Source organism: Condylura cristata, unplaced genomic scaffold, assembly GCF_000260355.1.
Source record: "Condylura cristata isolate star-nosed mole 26May11 unplaced genomic scaffold, ConCri1.0 scaffold00011, whole genome shotgun sequence".
In the NCBI taxonomy this organism is placed as follows: domain Eukaryota; kingdom Metazoa; phylum Chordata; class Mammalia; order Eulipotyphla; family Talpidae; genus Condylura; species Condylura cristata.
Genome location: NW_004567112.1, coordinates 41174110 through 41190650, shown reverse-complemented (window position 1 = coordinate 41190650; position 16541 = coordinate 41174110). Strand labels below are relative to the sequence as shown.

The 16541-nt window shown below is 37.1% G+C and overlaps 2 protein-coding genes across 3 annotated transcripts in view; one reads left to right on the top strand and one right to left on the bottom strand.

Annotated features, from left to right (window-relative positions):
• The window catches only part of CTNNA3 (catenin (cadherin-associated protein), alpha 3), a 1271003-nt gene that overhangs the window by 757605 nt on the left and 496857 nt on the right, over positions 1-16541 (bottom strand). The window lies entirely within an intron of this gene.
• The window catches only part of LRRTM3 (leucine rich repeat transmembrane neuronal 3), a 157434-nt gene continuing 150507 nt past the window's right edge, over positions 9615-16541 (top strand). Inside the window, exons 1-2 of one of the 2 annotated variants that reach the window (XM_004680852.2) lie at positions 9615-10174; positions 10519-12050. In XM_004680852.2, the coding sequence (XP_004680909.1) occupies positions 10171-10174; positions 10519-12050 (1536 nt within the window). In that variant the 5' untranslated portion in view covers positions 9615-10170. The remainder of the gene's footprint in view (positions 10175-10518; positions 12051-16541) is intronic. The other variant, XR_001145363.1, reaches the window with a different exon arrangement.

Here is a 16541-nt window from a genome sequence, read left to right as displayed (position 1 = left end):
GTGGGTAGGGATGCAAGGAAGATGAAATTAAATTAGCAAAGTAGTGACCATTGTTGAAGCTGTTTCTTACACTTTCTCTCTAATTTTATGGACATTTAATTTTCCATAAAATTATTTTGTAAAAATAAAAAGAATTTTTTTTTCAATCATGTAGTTGTTTCAGTCTTCAGAAGGCCAACACTAAGCTATACTATAAGAGTCTGTTATTCTTTCCAACTCCTAAATGTAGCATAGGGCTACCTCTACAGTAAGTGACAGTTAGGAATGCAATAAAACCTGAGAGTATGGATGGATGATGCAGCATAAATGAATCTTCAGGTGAAAGAGAAGAAGTGCCTTGGATGACCTTGTAAGAGTTCATTCATTTGAATTTACCTCATTCCAGAAACATACTGAGAAATCATTTAAATGGTTAGACCTGGAACATTCTTTATCTATTTATCTAAGTCAAAGATGTTCACTCATAACCATATGTGACCAGACAGGGTTTTTAATGGAGCCCTTGAAGCAAGCAGATGGGAACCAAGAATATTTCAGAGAAGTGCTAATACTTTGATATAAAATCAGGATATAATTACAAATGTACAAATATATATGAGTATTCTAACCAACTAGAACTGAATAAAATCATTTTTGCAGCTGTAGAGAACTCTATTTTATTCTATACAATATTACAGGAAAGAGCAACTGAGTCAAAACATTGAACTCTTTATAAAATGTATTATCAAATAAGTTTATTGACATATGTACTTACAAATTAAAATATATAATGTACTTAAGTGTTAGAATTCAGAATACAGAAAAATGGTTGTAGTATTATAACTTGTAGTAAAAAGGGGGTAAAATATTTTTTTTACAATATTGATAAATTTGTATTTTGCTTTTGGTCATGTTAAGGAGTGTATAATTATTCCAGTATATGCTCATGACCAGAAATTTAAAAAAATTAATCTTCTCATGAATACTGATAAACTGATTCTAGTAATATTTTTGTGGTAACTTATAATGTAATTACAATTATTCTATTATAACATAATAAAATATGAACATACTTTTTAAAAAGTTAGAGTCATAGCACATTTTTATGAGTCCTATTTCATAGATGAGTAACTGTAACCCTGAACAAATTTTGAACAAATTTTGTTCCAAATCTTAAATGATATGCATATGCCATTCATATAAGCAGTACAAATCACTCCTATTTATTTTTGGATCTTTTCTATTCATCAACTTTTTAGTTCTAAAATACAAAGTTTCCATACTCAGAATTTATATAATTTTTAGCCAAGCTTTGATTTCATGGTACTCACTGGCTGTATGCAAATGTTGTTCTGGATCTAAATAGAAATCTATGCTACTATTATTTGGGGGCTAATATTGCTAATCAATTCATAAAATATTTTAAAACATATATAGTGCTTTGTAGCATACTGTCAAAACCAGAAAATATAGTAGAGTAAGCTGCATCAGAAAAGTTATCTCAAGTGCATCCAAAAAGCACCCGATTACCCATGCTTCTGCATTACTGAAGGTGGGGGCCAAAAGTCTTTGGTCTTGGAGCAGTCAGGAGACAGGAAGCAAAGACAAACTTAGAAATGGCAGAGTGCAAAGCAAAGTCAGCAGCACTGAAACAGGGAACAAAACCACAGGGAGCCAGCTGGTATGGTCATGCACCTCTAGAATTGCAGCACATACTTACCCCTCCTGAGTATGGAGGCTATGGTGAGACACTTGAGTTCTTGTGAATTTTCACAGCCCTTGACCCCACCCACAGGAGGAGGGAATTTGTTCCCAGAATGCCATACTTCAACCTTAACCAGCTTACATCAACTTCCCCATAGCTTCCACTGCAGACAGGAGAGCATTGCCTCCCTATCTCCCTGAAAGAACACTGGGCAGGAATGGAGCTGATATATTGGGCTAGTGGAAAATTAGCTTGGTGGTCCCCAAAAGGCATCCTCTCCCCCTGACCAGATACTCAAGGGTTTCCTGAACTCCTGGTGCCCTAGTGCTGGATGAGTAACACTAGCCAACTAAGCTTAGCAGGTATTTAGATAGTCTTAACACCTACACAATTTGCAACTTCTTGTGATGCCTGCCTGTGGTTCAAGCCCCTTGGCTACTTTGCTCATGCCAGACCTTTAGGCTTGCTAGAAAACCTGCTGAGATCAGAAATAGACAACAGTTGAGGGGTCAGTTGTAGCTAGGGGATTCTGGGAGAGCCTCACAGCTGGTTTTCTTTGACCAGCCTTGACTAAACAATGATTAGCAGGTCTCTATCTTGGCTCAAGAAAGAAGTGAGGCTTCCTTGGCAATCTACTGCTGTGTCTCACCTCTCTAGCCCTCAATCTGTATGCTGAGTTCCTAGACCTAGACACCCAACCCATACTGATTCTTGAATTTGAGTTACCCCAATGAGTTTGATGATTTCAATCAACAACAAAAAGCACAACAAACAAGACCAACTCCCTAGTTCAATATTCTGCAACATGTAATGCTAACAAGACTGTCACAGCAATTCAGATTAGGAAAGCAATCTATAATTATCATTAGTAATCCACTTATAATTATTAATCCATATAGATAATCTCAAAGCATCATTCAAAATGAGGAGGCAAAAGAAGACATCCTAACAGATCAAGACAAAACCTTGGGAAAAATCCCTGGTACAACAGAATAAACCAAACTACTGTAGGAGACTTCAGACCAGCATTTTTAATGTTTTAATGATATTTACTGAAACTAGGAGAACAATGGATGTACAAAACAGGAAATAAAATGAGAATGGAGAAAATATGAAAAAGCTCCATACAAGTGGCCAACAGACACATGAAAAATAGTTCAAAATTACTTAACAGCAAAATGCAAATCAAAACCACAATGAAATATTACCTCAGTCTTATGAGAATAACCCAAATCAAAAAGAAAGAAACAAGTGTTGGTGAGAAAAATGTGGAGAAAAATAAAACCCTCATACACTGAAAATGGGAATATAGATTAGCCTATCCTGTATGAAAAAATAGCATGGAGATTTCTCAAAATAAAAATAGATCTACATTATAATCCAGCAATTCATTCTCTATTTCGCTATCCAAAGATTATAAAAACATGAATTGAAAGGGATATATGTACCCCTATGCTCATTATGACACTATTTATAACAATCAAACTATAGAAACAAGTCCAGGGACAGATGAATGGGCAATGAAGACATGCTATATATCCACAAAGGAAAGCTACTCAACTATTTAAAAATGAAATTTTGGGCCCTCCCTGGTGGCACAGTGGGTTAAAGCACAGCACTAAAAAGCTAAAGCCACTTCAGCATGAGTTCAATCCCTACCCCGAGATGACCCACATGCAGCAGACCTCTCCTGACCCAGCAGCTACTCCCCTCAGCAGCGTACTTCATCAGTGGACCTGTTCTGCTCCTCACTCTGTCTCTGGTGAATCCTCTCACTTCCTCTGCACCTCTGGCCTGTACCCAGTTCTATATGCATAAATAAAACTTTATAAATGAAATCTTGTTATTTGCAACAAGATGGATGGAACTGGAGGGGATTAAACAAACTGAAAGAAATCAGAAGGATAAGGACATTTGAATGGTCTCATTACCTTTCATGGTAAATAATAAAAGAACAAAAGCATAACACAAGATAGAAAAGAACTAAGACTACCAGAAGGGTGAATGTGGGGTTGGACAAAAAGTATGAGGAGCCCCACAGACTGATTACTGAGGCTACTGGTGTTAAGGGGAAGGATGTCCTAAAGGAACTCTGCAGAGTCTTATGGACTCCACCCCCTAATCCAGCTTTCTGGACCCTACACACTACTCCAATGATTGGAAACTACAACTCCCAGCAGTATCAGGGAGAGAACTGCGAGGACCCAAGGGTGGAGCTAGCAGGAAGGAATTCTGGCCATGTGGGGGATAAATAGGGCACGATTGGATCTCGTGCTCTCTCTTGCTCTGGCTTGGGAAATGGCTCTCTGGACTGGGTGACTTGGTGTGTTCAGTCAGCCTAGCCATAGGTATTGCAGTTCTCTTTCCCAAGGTTGTTTCCTATTTCTTTCCCCGTTTTTAAATAAACCCATTATTGACCCTTTTGTGTGTACCTGCAGTAAAACTGAAGAGGGTAAGGTCCCACAGACAGGCGGCCCAGTCCACTCTGGGCTTCCCTGTAACACTGGGACTGAGAATACATTTGTAGAAGTGGTAATGTATATTCATAAAACAAATACAGTACTTTAAATCAATCTTTTCTCTATAAGCATAATTAAAACATCAAAATTTAAATTCTCATAAAATTAAAGAAAAATGAGAATCAACTTTGCTTGGACTTTTTCCAACTTGTTAAGCTCTTAATTTTAGTTCCACTCTTGGACGTGAGGAAATAGTTAACGGTTTCATGAGACTTAAGAGTTTTCAGCACATAAAATTGAAAATCACATTTAATTTTTGCTTTATCTTTTCCTCCAGCTCTAATACAGTAAGAACTGTTGATTTTATCTAAATATATATCTGGAATCTAAATAAATCCTATCATTTTCACTATCACTGGTCCAAGCCACCATGATCTTCCTCTTGGTTTGGTACAATAACCTCCTTATTGGTCTTGCTTCTATTCTTATCCTTCTAGAGTCAGCACACATCAGTGCTTTTTATTATTATTATAATTAGTTTGACCATATATTTACTCTGCACATAATACTGAGTTGACTCCCTTTTAATTTTTTTTCTAGAAAAAAGCCAAAGATTTTAGTATGGAGTACAAAGTTCTCCCTAGCTCAATACCTGATATTTCTTTGACTTCACCTCCAATTATACTAACTCTTGCCTTCTGCATTCTACATTTATTGGACTCTTTGCTGTCTATTAAACACACTATGTGCTCCATGCTAAGAAAGTATGCACTAATCACTTCCCCAATATTATTAAGATTAATAACCTCATCTCCTTCAGTGATTTGTTCAAGGCATATTCTTACTGGCCCTTAACATTCTATTTAAAATTGCCGTCCATCACTTGCATTCCTAATGTTCCCTATCCTGCTTACTTTTTTTAATATTATATATATTTTTAGTACACTTTAAAAAAAAACTTTTTAAGATGTATTTATTTATGCATACAGAACTGGGGTGCAAGCCAGAGGGCAGGGGCAGTGAAAGGATCCACCAAAGACAGAGTGGTGGGCAGAACACGCAGATAGACGAAGCACACTGCTGAGTGGAGCAGCGGGAGAACCAGGAGAGGTCTGCCATACCATGTGGCAGACCCTCCAGGACCGGGAATTGAACTCACACCGAAGCAGCTACACCAGTATACAGTGCTGTGTCCCAACCCGTTGCACCACCAGGGAGGGCCCTTAGTACACTTTCATGTTTATTATTTTATTATTCATCTACCACTTCTGAATGTAATATTCACAAGGACATAAATCTTTGTTTTGTACTCCAAATATCAGGAACAGTGTCTTAAACATAGGGCACACAAACTATGTATTAAATTTATTAAATAACGAACTCTCTGATGCCAACCAATTTTTATTTATTATTTTATTTGTTATTACATCAGCATATCCTCTATAAGTCCCAATCTTCTAAGTTTGAATTTTGTAATTCATTTTCATATTGGACTGAAATTTGACACTATGTACTGAGATTGGATTTATTTACCCAATGTAAACAAATTATGCTCAGCTATTTGAGATAATGTAGGTACAATTAAAAAATATATAGATACATAATACTTTTATAATGGCATAAATCATTAAAGCCTTAAATTCATTGGGGAAATTTAACTTTTCAGATAGTTTATGGTTTATTTTTAATGTGATGTTAAATGCAAGGAAGCTGATAAACACCAATGTACAATTTTTCTGTTGAAGGGCAAATCAGAAATATTCACCTTGCTATAGTCAATATTTAAAAGGAGGATAAGCTTTTAAAACTATACCAGAAATTACTAAAATTTTCTAGAATATAAGTTTTTTTTTCTTTTAAGATAATATATTACATTTGGAATAACACTTATAGACCCAAGCTTCTGTCTGACTTAGGAGTCTGATTTTAGATTTCTCTACTAGCCTTGCATATAGTTTTCCCTCTTCAGAAACTTTATTACCCTAGAGATGAAGTGACCAAGTGGTGATGCCAGCTTATAAACTGCCCAGGTAGGGCTCACACACAGGGTATCTGGTGTCAAATCTAGTCTAAGAATGGCTACTAATTACCATTTCAGATGAGAACTGTGGTCAGCATTGGAAAGGACTCTTTTTTGAGGCCCACAGAGTCAACATAAAGTATGAAATAAGATCAGAAGACAAGGGGCCAGAAAAAAATCCCTCTAGGGAATGTTATTTATGAAAAATATTCCAAGAAGATTTCTCACAGGAAAAGCAAGGTGAGAGAATTTCATGTTGAGGAGATTCTAAGGAATTAGGGAAATGCAAGAAGCACAAAGTTGATGGGTCATCCAGCTATCCAAGAGTGACCCTCCATGACTGATAGTCAAAACATCTCAGTGTCCACTTTGCATGGAGAAGCAAAGAGGGAAGAAAAAAATCAGACTTTCAAGAAATATAGAAATGAAAGAGAAATTTTATAAGTGATTCTCTTTAGTCTTTTTCAATAGATATAGTTGTCAAACCCCATTTGTTGTATTAGATGATAAAAGGTATAACATGCCAAAGGAAATATTCAAAAGTATATTTACCTTTCTTATGAAATTTACAGCTTAACTCTGAAGACAAGATACATCAACATAAAAAGTGAAAATCACTAACTAGTAAGTGCTGCCACTTTCCAGTTTCCCACCTCTTTATACATTCTTTTAGGATACTTTCTCTATTACTTCTCAGCCTTTTGGCTAAGATAATGTGTAGAACACTTTCTCCAAAACTGTGTCCAAATTCATTGACAGAGGAATGCTGCAGGGACCAAACCCATCTACTCTTGAATAGTTTTTAATAATCAGTTTATCTTACAGCAGGTGAATTTGTGGCTGCTGCAATGCATATTTATTTAATATTTATTGAACAACTATAACCTCTCAAGTGTTCTCTATAACCTTACAAGTATTAGAGAAAGTAGACAAAAATGGTCTTTGTCTTCATGGAATGGATATCACAGTGTCTGAAGGTTGCATCCACTTTCTTCCTACTATGAAAAAAAGGTATTATTTTTAATGATTCCCCTCCAGCGTGGTTCTTAAACCTAGTGTCCACCAGGTTTGGTTGATAAGCACAGCCTTTTCTTTTTTATTATTATTTTTAAAATTTATTTATTTATGCCTACAGAACTGGAATACAGGTCAGAAGTGTGGGGGGTGAGAAGATTCACCAGAATCCGAGTGGGAACCAGAACAGGCAGACGGATGAAGGGAACAGGCAGACTGCTGAGAGGAGCAGTGGGAGGGTCAGGAGAGGTCGGCCACGCCGTGTGGGTCTCCTCCCTGTCCAGGGATTGAACTTGTGCTGCAGTGCCTGTGATATCTTCATGTTGCTGTGCTATAACCTGTTGCAACACCAGGGAGGGCCCAAGCATGGCCTCTTCTATCTCTTTAAATCAGAATCTTGGGAGAGGGATTGAAAAATGTATCTTTTTAAACAACTTCTCTAAAAGCTAATATGCATTCACAGTACAGTTAACTTTGGGGAACCACTGTTTTATTAATAGCATACTACCTGAGGAATTGGTGATTTTCACTGAACTATATCGCTGAGACACATCATGATTGCCAAGGTGATTGATTGCCATGACTAAATGTTACAAACTTCTCATCCTTAGACAATATGAAAGCTCTTCAAGGTTTTCCACAGTCAATTCACCTAAAACGACTGACAAGGCAAACTTTTAAAAGAAGTATACCATTTACTTTAAAGCAAAATTGGTCTATGTGGCAGCTGTTAGCATATTTCCTCTGTGAGGGAGAAATAATAGAATATTAATTACTAATTATCATCCACAGTACCAAGATTGTCATTTTAAGGATAAAATGATGGGGATTAGGAAATGACCTCACCAAAGAAAACAAGAATGGGTAAATGTTAAGAATCTATCATGAGGGGCCCTCCTTGGTGGTGCAATAGGTTATGAAGCTCTCTGAAGCCACTACAGCATGAGTTCGATCCCCAACCTGGAGGTGACCCACATGGTATGACAGACCTCCCTAACCCACCCGAGGCTCCCTCAGCAATGTACTTTGCTAGTCTGCCTGTTATGCTCCCCATTGTGTCTCTGGTGAGTGCTCTCACCCACCACACCTCTGGCTTATACCCCAGTTCTAAAAGCATAAATAAATCTAAAAAAAAGAAAAAATCCATCATGAACAATATAAAAAAGTTATAAAGTAGGTTTTTTGTAAAGTATGAGGACATAAATTTATATGCAATACTAGCAGATACAATAAAGACCATATTATTCATATAGCATATGATTCTCTCTATCAAGATGAATTATTTACTCAAAGTCACATATCTTGTAAGTTGTAACAATTTAAACTCCGATGCAAAATCCCATATCTTAATCACATCTTTACCCTAAAGTGTCCCTCCGTAGTTTTTATAATACTTATTTAGAAGACTCATATCAAGAAATTGATATAAATCTATTTTAGGAAGCAGGAAGTTTTTGATTATAGTTTCCTTTTCCCAATGCCTTAATCAAGCTAATTTTCACTAAAAATACAGTTAAAAGTGTAATTGAAGGAGGATTAACCAGTGGTTAGACTTACAAGAGACCTGTTGTTCTAAACCTCAGTTTTGTCACTTACTTGCTATATGACCTTGAGCAAGTATTTTTGCTTGTCTCAGTTTCTTCATCTTTAAATGAAGGTTATAATGGGAACCACATCATCTATTTTTTTTTTTAAATGGCCCATTGAAAGCACTCAGAAAGTGCTCAATAATTATTATAGGTGTGATAAACACAGAAGCATCAATAAACATAACCAAATGATATCTTGATTTCTCTGCTTGCACTAAAAAAAGTTTATTTCTTTTCTAATTAAAAAAAAAAAAAAGCAGCAATGAAAACAACACACCAAACTACAAGCAATTAAAGTAATGATGTCTTTCATGGGAGAACCCAAAAGGCTACTGGGCACATTAATTCATATGCCACTAGGTATGCCCTCTACTCCAAAACATTTGTGCCATAGCATCCCGAGACACCTTGTATAATATAATCATTGAGACTCCAAGTGATCAAATCACAGGCAGTTAATGCTTCGTTATGGAAAGCTCAATAATTCATCTAACAAATTTCAGTTCAAAGCCTACATTGAGGTTAAGAAAAATTGACATTTGTCCTGTGAACTTAATGTCAAGCTCCAGAAAAATTCTAGGTTGCACATGTTTAGCAATTAAATAGACACAGACAATAAAGACATTGCCAAATTGTAAAACAATTCTTGAAAATTATTTTTTTAAATGTTGCTAGTTATTGATTATGGTGACCATTCAGTTCCTATGGAGCTACCCAAAAGAATCATTCATTTTCCAGCAGAGAGCCTGCTCATTTGCAAGATAAAAGAGAGACATTTCTGCACATGCCCATAATGTTCTTCGCCACTGGGGGCAGCTTTACATAAGACTGCATTCACTGAAACCAAAGCAACAGTCCAAGCAGCTTTCAGAATGACAGTCTGCAGAAGTGAGCTGAGCGTGTGTGCAGTACGGGGCTCTCTTGTCTTCTAAGCTCCAACGCAGCTCTGTGGCTGAACTGGGTGCTCGCCACCAGAAATGCTGGGCTATGGAATACAGATTTGGCAGCTCAGGTAGCCCTGAAGGAATACATCATGCTTTCCGATAAGAAGAAATTGTAGAAGCCAGTTTTTTTTTTTTTAACTCCCCCCTCAAAAAAAAAAAAAAAAAAAAAAAACAACTGTAAAGATGCAAAAACGTAATATCCATGAAGATCCTATTACCTAGGAAGATTTTGATGTTTTGCTGCGAATGCGGTATTGGGATTTATTTGTTCTTGGAGTGTTCTGCGTGGCTGGCAAAGAATAATGTTCCAAAATCGGTCCATCTCCCAAGGGGTCCAATTTTTCTTCCTGGGTGTCAGCGAGCCCTGACTCACTACAGTGCTGCTGACAGGGGCTGTCATGCAAGTGGCCCCCTAAGCCAAAGCAAAAGACCTAAGGACGACCTTTGAACAATACAAAGGATGGGTATGTTTTGTCATTTTTCTTCTTCCTTCTTAAAAAAAAAAATCAAAAACAAACAAACAAAAAGACCTTTAGTCTTTGTATTAATTCTGCTTTAATTATTTTAGAGATTGCCTTGCTCTGCTCTGAGACTATAAATTCAATTGATTAGTGCACACGTTTCCTTGCTTAACTGTTAAAAAAACTAGAGACTATTCTCTTTAAATTATAAGGAGATGCTGTTTGATGTTAAATGTTGTTAGCTAGATTTAATTAAAAAAAGAAAATACATGTTTATTTTTGCTTGATTAAAAATAAATGAATTCTTTTTTGGGGGGATAACTTTTCTAAGTTGTTTTTATTTCCAGGTTTCAATGTAATTAGGCTACTGAGCGGATCAGCTGTAGCACTGGTTATAGCCCCCACTGTCTTACTGACAATGCTTTCTTCTGCTGAACGAGGATGCCCTAAGGGCTGTAGGTGTGAAGGCAAAATGGTATATTGTGAATCTCAGAAATTACAGGAGATACCCTCAAGTATATCTGCTGGTTGCTTAGGTTTATCCCTTCGCTATAACAGCCTCCAGAAACTTAAATATAATCAATTTAAAGGGCTCAACCAGCTCACCTGGCTGTACCTTGACCATAACCATATCAGCAATATTGACGAGAATGCTTTTAATGGAATACGCAGACTCAAAGAGTTGATTCTGAGTTCCAACAGAATCTCCTATTTTCTCAACAATACCTTCAGACCTGTGACCAATTTAAGGAACTTGGACCTATCTTATAATCAGCTGCATTCTCTGGGATCTGAACAGTTTCGGGGTTTGCGGAAGCTGCTGAGTTTACATTTACGGTCGAACTCCCTGAGAACCATCCCTGTGCGAATATTCCAAGACTGCCGCAACCTGGAACTTTTGGACCTGGGATATAACCGGATCCGAAGTTTAGCCAGGAATGTCTTTGCTGGCATGATCAGACTGAAAGAACTTCACCTGGAGCACAATCAATTTTCTAAGCTCAACTTGGCCCTTTTTCCAAGGTTGGTGAGCCTTCAGAACCTTTACTTGCAGTGGAATAAAATCAGTGTCATAGGACAGACCATGTCCTGGACCTGGAGCTCATTACAAAGGCTTGATTTATCAGGTAATGAGATCGAAGCTTTTAGTGGACCGAGTGTTTTCCAGTGTGTCCCAAATCTGCAGCGCCTCAATCTGGATTCCAACAAGCTCACATTTATTGGTCAAGAGATTTTGGATTCTTGGATATCCCTCAATGACATCAGTCTTGCTGGGAATATATGGGAATGCAGCAGAAATATTTGTTCCCTGGTAAACTGGCTGAAAAGTTTTAAAGGTCTGAGGGAGAATACAATCATCTGTGCCAGTCCCAAAGAGCTGCAAGGAGTAAATGTGATCGATGCAGTGAAGAACTACAGCATCTGTGGCAAAAGTACCACGGAGAGGTTTGATCTGGCCAGAGCTCTTCCAAAGCCAACATTTAAGCCCAAACTCCCCAGGCCGAAGCATGAGAGCAAACCCCCACTACCCCCCACGGTGGGAGCCACGGAGCCAGGTCCAGAGACTGATGCTGACACCGAGCACATCTCTTTCCATAAAATCATCGCAGGGAGCGTGGCCCTTTTCCTATCTGTGCTTGTCATCCTGCTCGTTATCTACGTGTCATGGAAGCGGTACCCTGCAAGCATGAAGCAGCTGCAGCAGCGCTCCCTCATGCGAAGGCACAGGAAAAAGAAAAGACAGTCCCTAAAGCAAATGACTCCCAGCACCCAGGAATTTTATGTAGATTATAAACCCACCAACACGGAGACCAGCGAGATGCTGCTGAATGGGACCGGACCGTGCACCTATAACAAATCAGGCTCCAGGGAGTGTGAGGTATGAACCATTGTGATAAAAGCGCTCTTAAAAGCTGGGAAATAGTGGTGCTTTATTGAACTCTGGTGACTATAAAGGGAACGTGGGTGTCTCCCTCCCTTTCCTCTCTCTTTGCTGGCAAGGTCCTTCCCGGGTCTGTTTTTAGTGCATTCATAATACTGGTCATTTTCCTCTCATACATAATCAACCCATTGAAATTAAAATGCCACAATCAATGTGATGCTTGAACCCTGGTTTAATATAATGCCTATTGTATAAGACCCTTTATTGATTCCATTAATGTCACACTTGTTTCAGGATAAAACTTCTTTCATAAGTAAACCCCACATCTGCTGTTATTCTCCTCTGGTAGGACCAAATCTACAGTTAGAGGAGGTTTGCAATGCACTGACAAGTCAAAGAAAAGTGAATGATCTCAGGTACTAGGAGATTAAATTGATTCTAGGAAATGATTTGCTTACAGGGACATTGGGGGGGAAAAAAAAAGCCTTAAAACAATACCTGGCTTGAAACAGAAAATTGCAGGAAATGAGGTTGAAAAGGCTGCAAGCAGACAATCACAAAATGTGAGCTGAGTAAAAATACAAAGTTTTTGATTTGAAGTCTCATCTCTGAACCCTGTTAAATCAGACTAGAGGTTTGATAGTCAATATCTTCTAGCCTCTACCTTTCATAAATAAATACATAAATAGATAAATAAACAAGCAAGCAAGCAAATCAAGAGGCAAATTTGAAGGGGTCAATTTCGCCATTGCTTCTCACCTCAGGGAGTTTTCTTAGGTGAGGCCAGCAAATGGGAAGGCAGCTTGCTATGTGCATGTGGTTGGGAGCATCCAGAATTTCTCCTTCCAGTTCTTTCAAGGACCCTAATGTAGGCAGTGAAATCATTAGCTCTGTTTCATCTTTTATTTGGAATTTGTCAAGCTGCCCTGTTGTGTTCCATCATATGGCCTGCTCCCACTAGTTCCCTGATGACTGACACTTACTTCATTCAGAAGTGTTAAGAGAGGCTTGGGCATGCCTCTTCCAACAGACCCATTGCAAACGATTATTTTGATTGCACCTTGATAAATGTATAAAAGAAATCTGAGAGGGAAAAAAAAAGGCGAAGCTGAAAGCAGTTGTCTGTTGCTTTTCTATTGCTCACACTAAATGTTCCTATGTTGATCTGTATTGTGAACTTACCCATCAATAGGATTGTGAACAGACCCTGTGTGACAAGCTGTTCAGTGCATGCATGTTTTTATGTCATTGGTGAAAGTTTATTGACTGCAGCACAAACACCATAGCCTCTGCATTTAAGTAACTTTGACCACAGTTCATTGAAATTTTAGAAAAATGTCTTTAGTCTGTTCATCCCCCCAAATGAACAGTTCTATTATGGGAGCAACCTTGCGTTTGCTTTATTTCATGTGGCCTGCCAAACCTCACATCTTTAACCATGTTCCCTTTCTTTCCCATGTTCTTTCAAAACAGAATCACTGCAGCAAAAAAGAAAAGTGAATGGCTATTTTAACCAGCATTTTAATGTAGTTTGGAGGCTTTTCATATGCTGAGAGGAAAAAAATCTAGGCAAGTCACCATGAAATGTAATTGCAAGGAAGCCAGGTTATACAAATCAGACTTTTATAAGCAATAAAGAAAAACAAAGTGGATTTCTCAAGGTACTTGGACTTTGATTAAAGCTTAAACAGATGCCAGTTCTGAAAAACAAAAGAGCTGTAATATATTTACCTGTGACTAATTATTGAATATACATTTATTAATGGCAAACAGTCACAGATTCCCACTTGATTAATAATGCAGATACTTCCTTACACTATTATGAACTGGATGACTAAGCCTACTATAATTTTTTCACTGGAGTTGTAATTTTACATTTTTCAAAAAATGTCAGTAAACACATAATCCATATTAAAAAAAGGAATTTTCATCAATCAGCTTTATTTTTACCTGTATTAAAGATGTCTGTATTAATTAAATGCAGTGTTGAAGTGAAAAAGCCCATTTCTATTCTTTGACTTGAGCTCCTGCCTCATTTGTGATGGATACCAAAGAAATTTTACACAAGGCATACTTATATTTACATATTTGAAATCTAGTGAAAATTCTCAATGCTGTGGCCGTGCCAAGATTCAGAAAATGTTTGCTATATTTAAAAGTTTTTCCAAAATTCAAAACTGCTACTTAGTAAGATTAAATGAATGATTAACAGTTTGTAGACTGGTCAAAACCTAATATTTAATGCCTAACTTTACTTTCAAATTTAGTAGTAGGTGGAAAATAATATAAAAAGCATTTATTTTGATTTGGGACTTGAAATTTAAACATAAAAAAGGTCTTTATCCCCTCCGGGAATGAATCTTCTCTAGTTCTCAGCACTTTATGAGCTCAAATATATAATTCTTACAGGTTAATCAATAACTAGCTCACCACTATAAATTTAATAAAGCCAACTGGAGAATGATCTCCTGATCAAAAATTATGGCCTTCACCTCTATATCCATGGTGCTTTCTAGACTACATACCATAAACATATTTTCATATGTATTTCAAACTCATACATTTTAGTAGATATCACTGATTTCTCATTTTCTGGGGCAAATTGACATGAAATATCTGACTTCCCTCAAAGATGGCAATAGTTAAATTAACAGACTGACCTGTTGAACTACACAACAGAGACACATCGATGCAGAACAGATTCAGTCACTACTGTGAATGCCTTACACAAGAGAAAGGAAATGCAGTTTACTCTGATCTGCATGGATTCTTTCCCCCCATTTTTCATGACCCCCAATCCTCATAATCTTACTGCAATATGTAGCTAAATGCCAATGCCAACAGTCTCTTGTGCAATACCTAGATAAAGAGTATTCTTTTAAATGAGTTTATATTGCCAAAGATATTGACATTATATCTTTTGAAAGAATTTAAACCATTTTTACTTGATTTGGTGAGTCAACTGCCTAAGTAGGTAGGCAATAAACTGTATTTCTATGGAGCAGCAGTGACCTCCAGTGGCTTGTTAGACTAACCACAGCTGCTGGCACAGATTTTATTTAGCTTTTTATCCTGAATCCTTATGTAAACTCATTTTACATCAAGTAATTTTTGATCTGTAAATCAAATTTGAATTTTATTTAGTAAATCTTCTCAGGAAATATAATTACAATGTAATTTTTCAAAAGTTGCATTTTGATATTTTTAGTGATGCCATAACAACTGTTACTGAGACCTGGAATTAAACGTCCAAAGATAAATAACAAGTAATAATACTACACAGGCCAGTAAGAAATATTTTAAGGTAATTATGCTCACCAATGTTGGCCAAGTATTCTGCTATCTTTGTTAAGTGGGCTATTTTTTTTTTCATAAACCTTATACTTAAATATAAAGAAATTTAGGTTGGGGACAGCACATTTCTAAATTAATATTGAAAGAATGAGCATCACTTATTCATCAGGCCATAGGAATGCATGAGCTGTCAAGTGAGGGAGGCTTCCTCTTCCGCTTCTAAAACTGCAGTTTGCCCATCACGCCAGTGACCTGCCTGTTGCCCCAATGGTCTCCTCCTCCCACTGCACCCCCCCTCACCCCCTTTCAGCCAGCTGAACACTGGTTCTATTAGGCTCCCTGACAATGAGGTTACAGTCTAAGAGGTGATGATTCATAGGTAATGAAATTATGCTCTCCTTCTGGGGAAGGATAATGCAGAGTCAGATTCATAGATTTGGCAAGGCTTTTAGGATGCTGTAGATGTGTGAAATATCTTCTCTTCCCCTGACATTTACCAAGAAGAGAACTTAAATAGTTTACCGAAGCATGGATTAGGCTAGTATCAGAAACAAGCACCAGGTCATGGAGTCTAAGACAAAACTAGTTCCAAACATGACAAATGAGAATGGAGCCATCAGAAAATAAAAATTCAAGAAATGTGGTACTTGTTCCTGGAGTCCTCTTAGAAACTGGATTTGCAACAAAACCCATGGAGTTTTGCTTTATGGGTGCTCTCTTAGTTATAAACATTAAAAACCACAGACAGAAAGAAGATATAATACACACAAAAATATTATCAATAAATCGGAGTTGCAAAGTATTATAAAAGAAATAGAATAAAAGCTGTATAGCTTGCATTCAATGACACTTGAAACAAATAAAAATAATATCCAAGTGGATATGACTTTTTCCCTAATGTAATCATGACAGAGTATAGAATTGATCCCAAATTTTGCTTAGTATCCCAAATCACTCACGATTTTTTGCATAGCTAGATAAGATAGAAATATAACAGGAAAATATACATTAAAATAGTTGATGATTTTTTTGATGTGAGGAAACTATCACTGTAATGTATAATAGAGTATGGATGCTAATTCCAGCTTTCTAAAACATCTACAGTCAATGATTTCAGGCAAATTATTTAGCATTTTTCAATTTGAATGTCCCCATCTGTAAAACTGGCATGTATTGACTTTAAATGGTTATTGG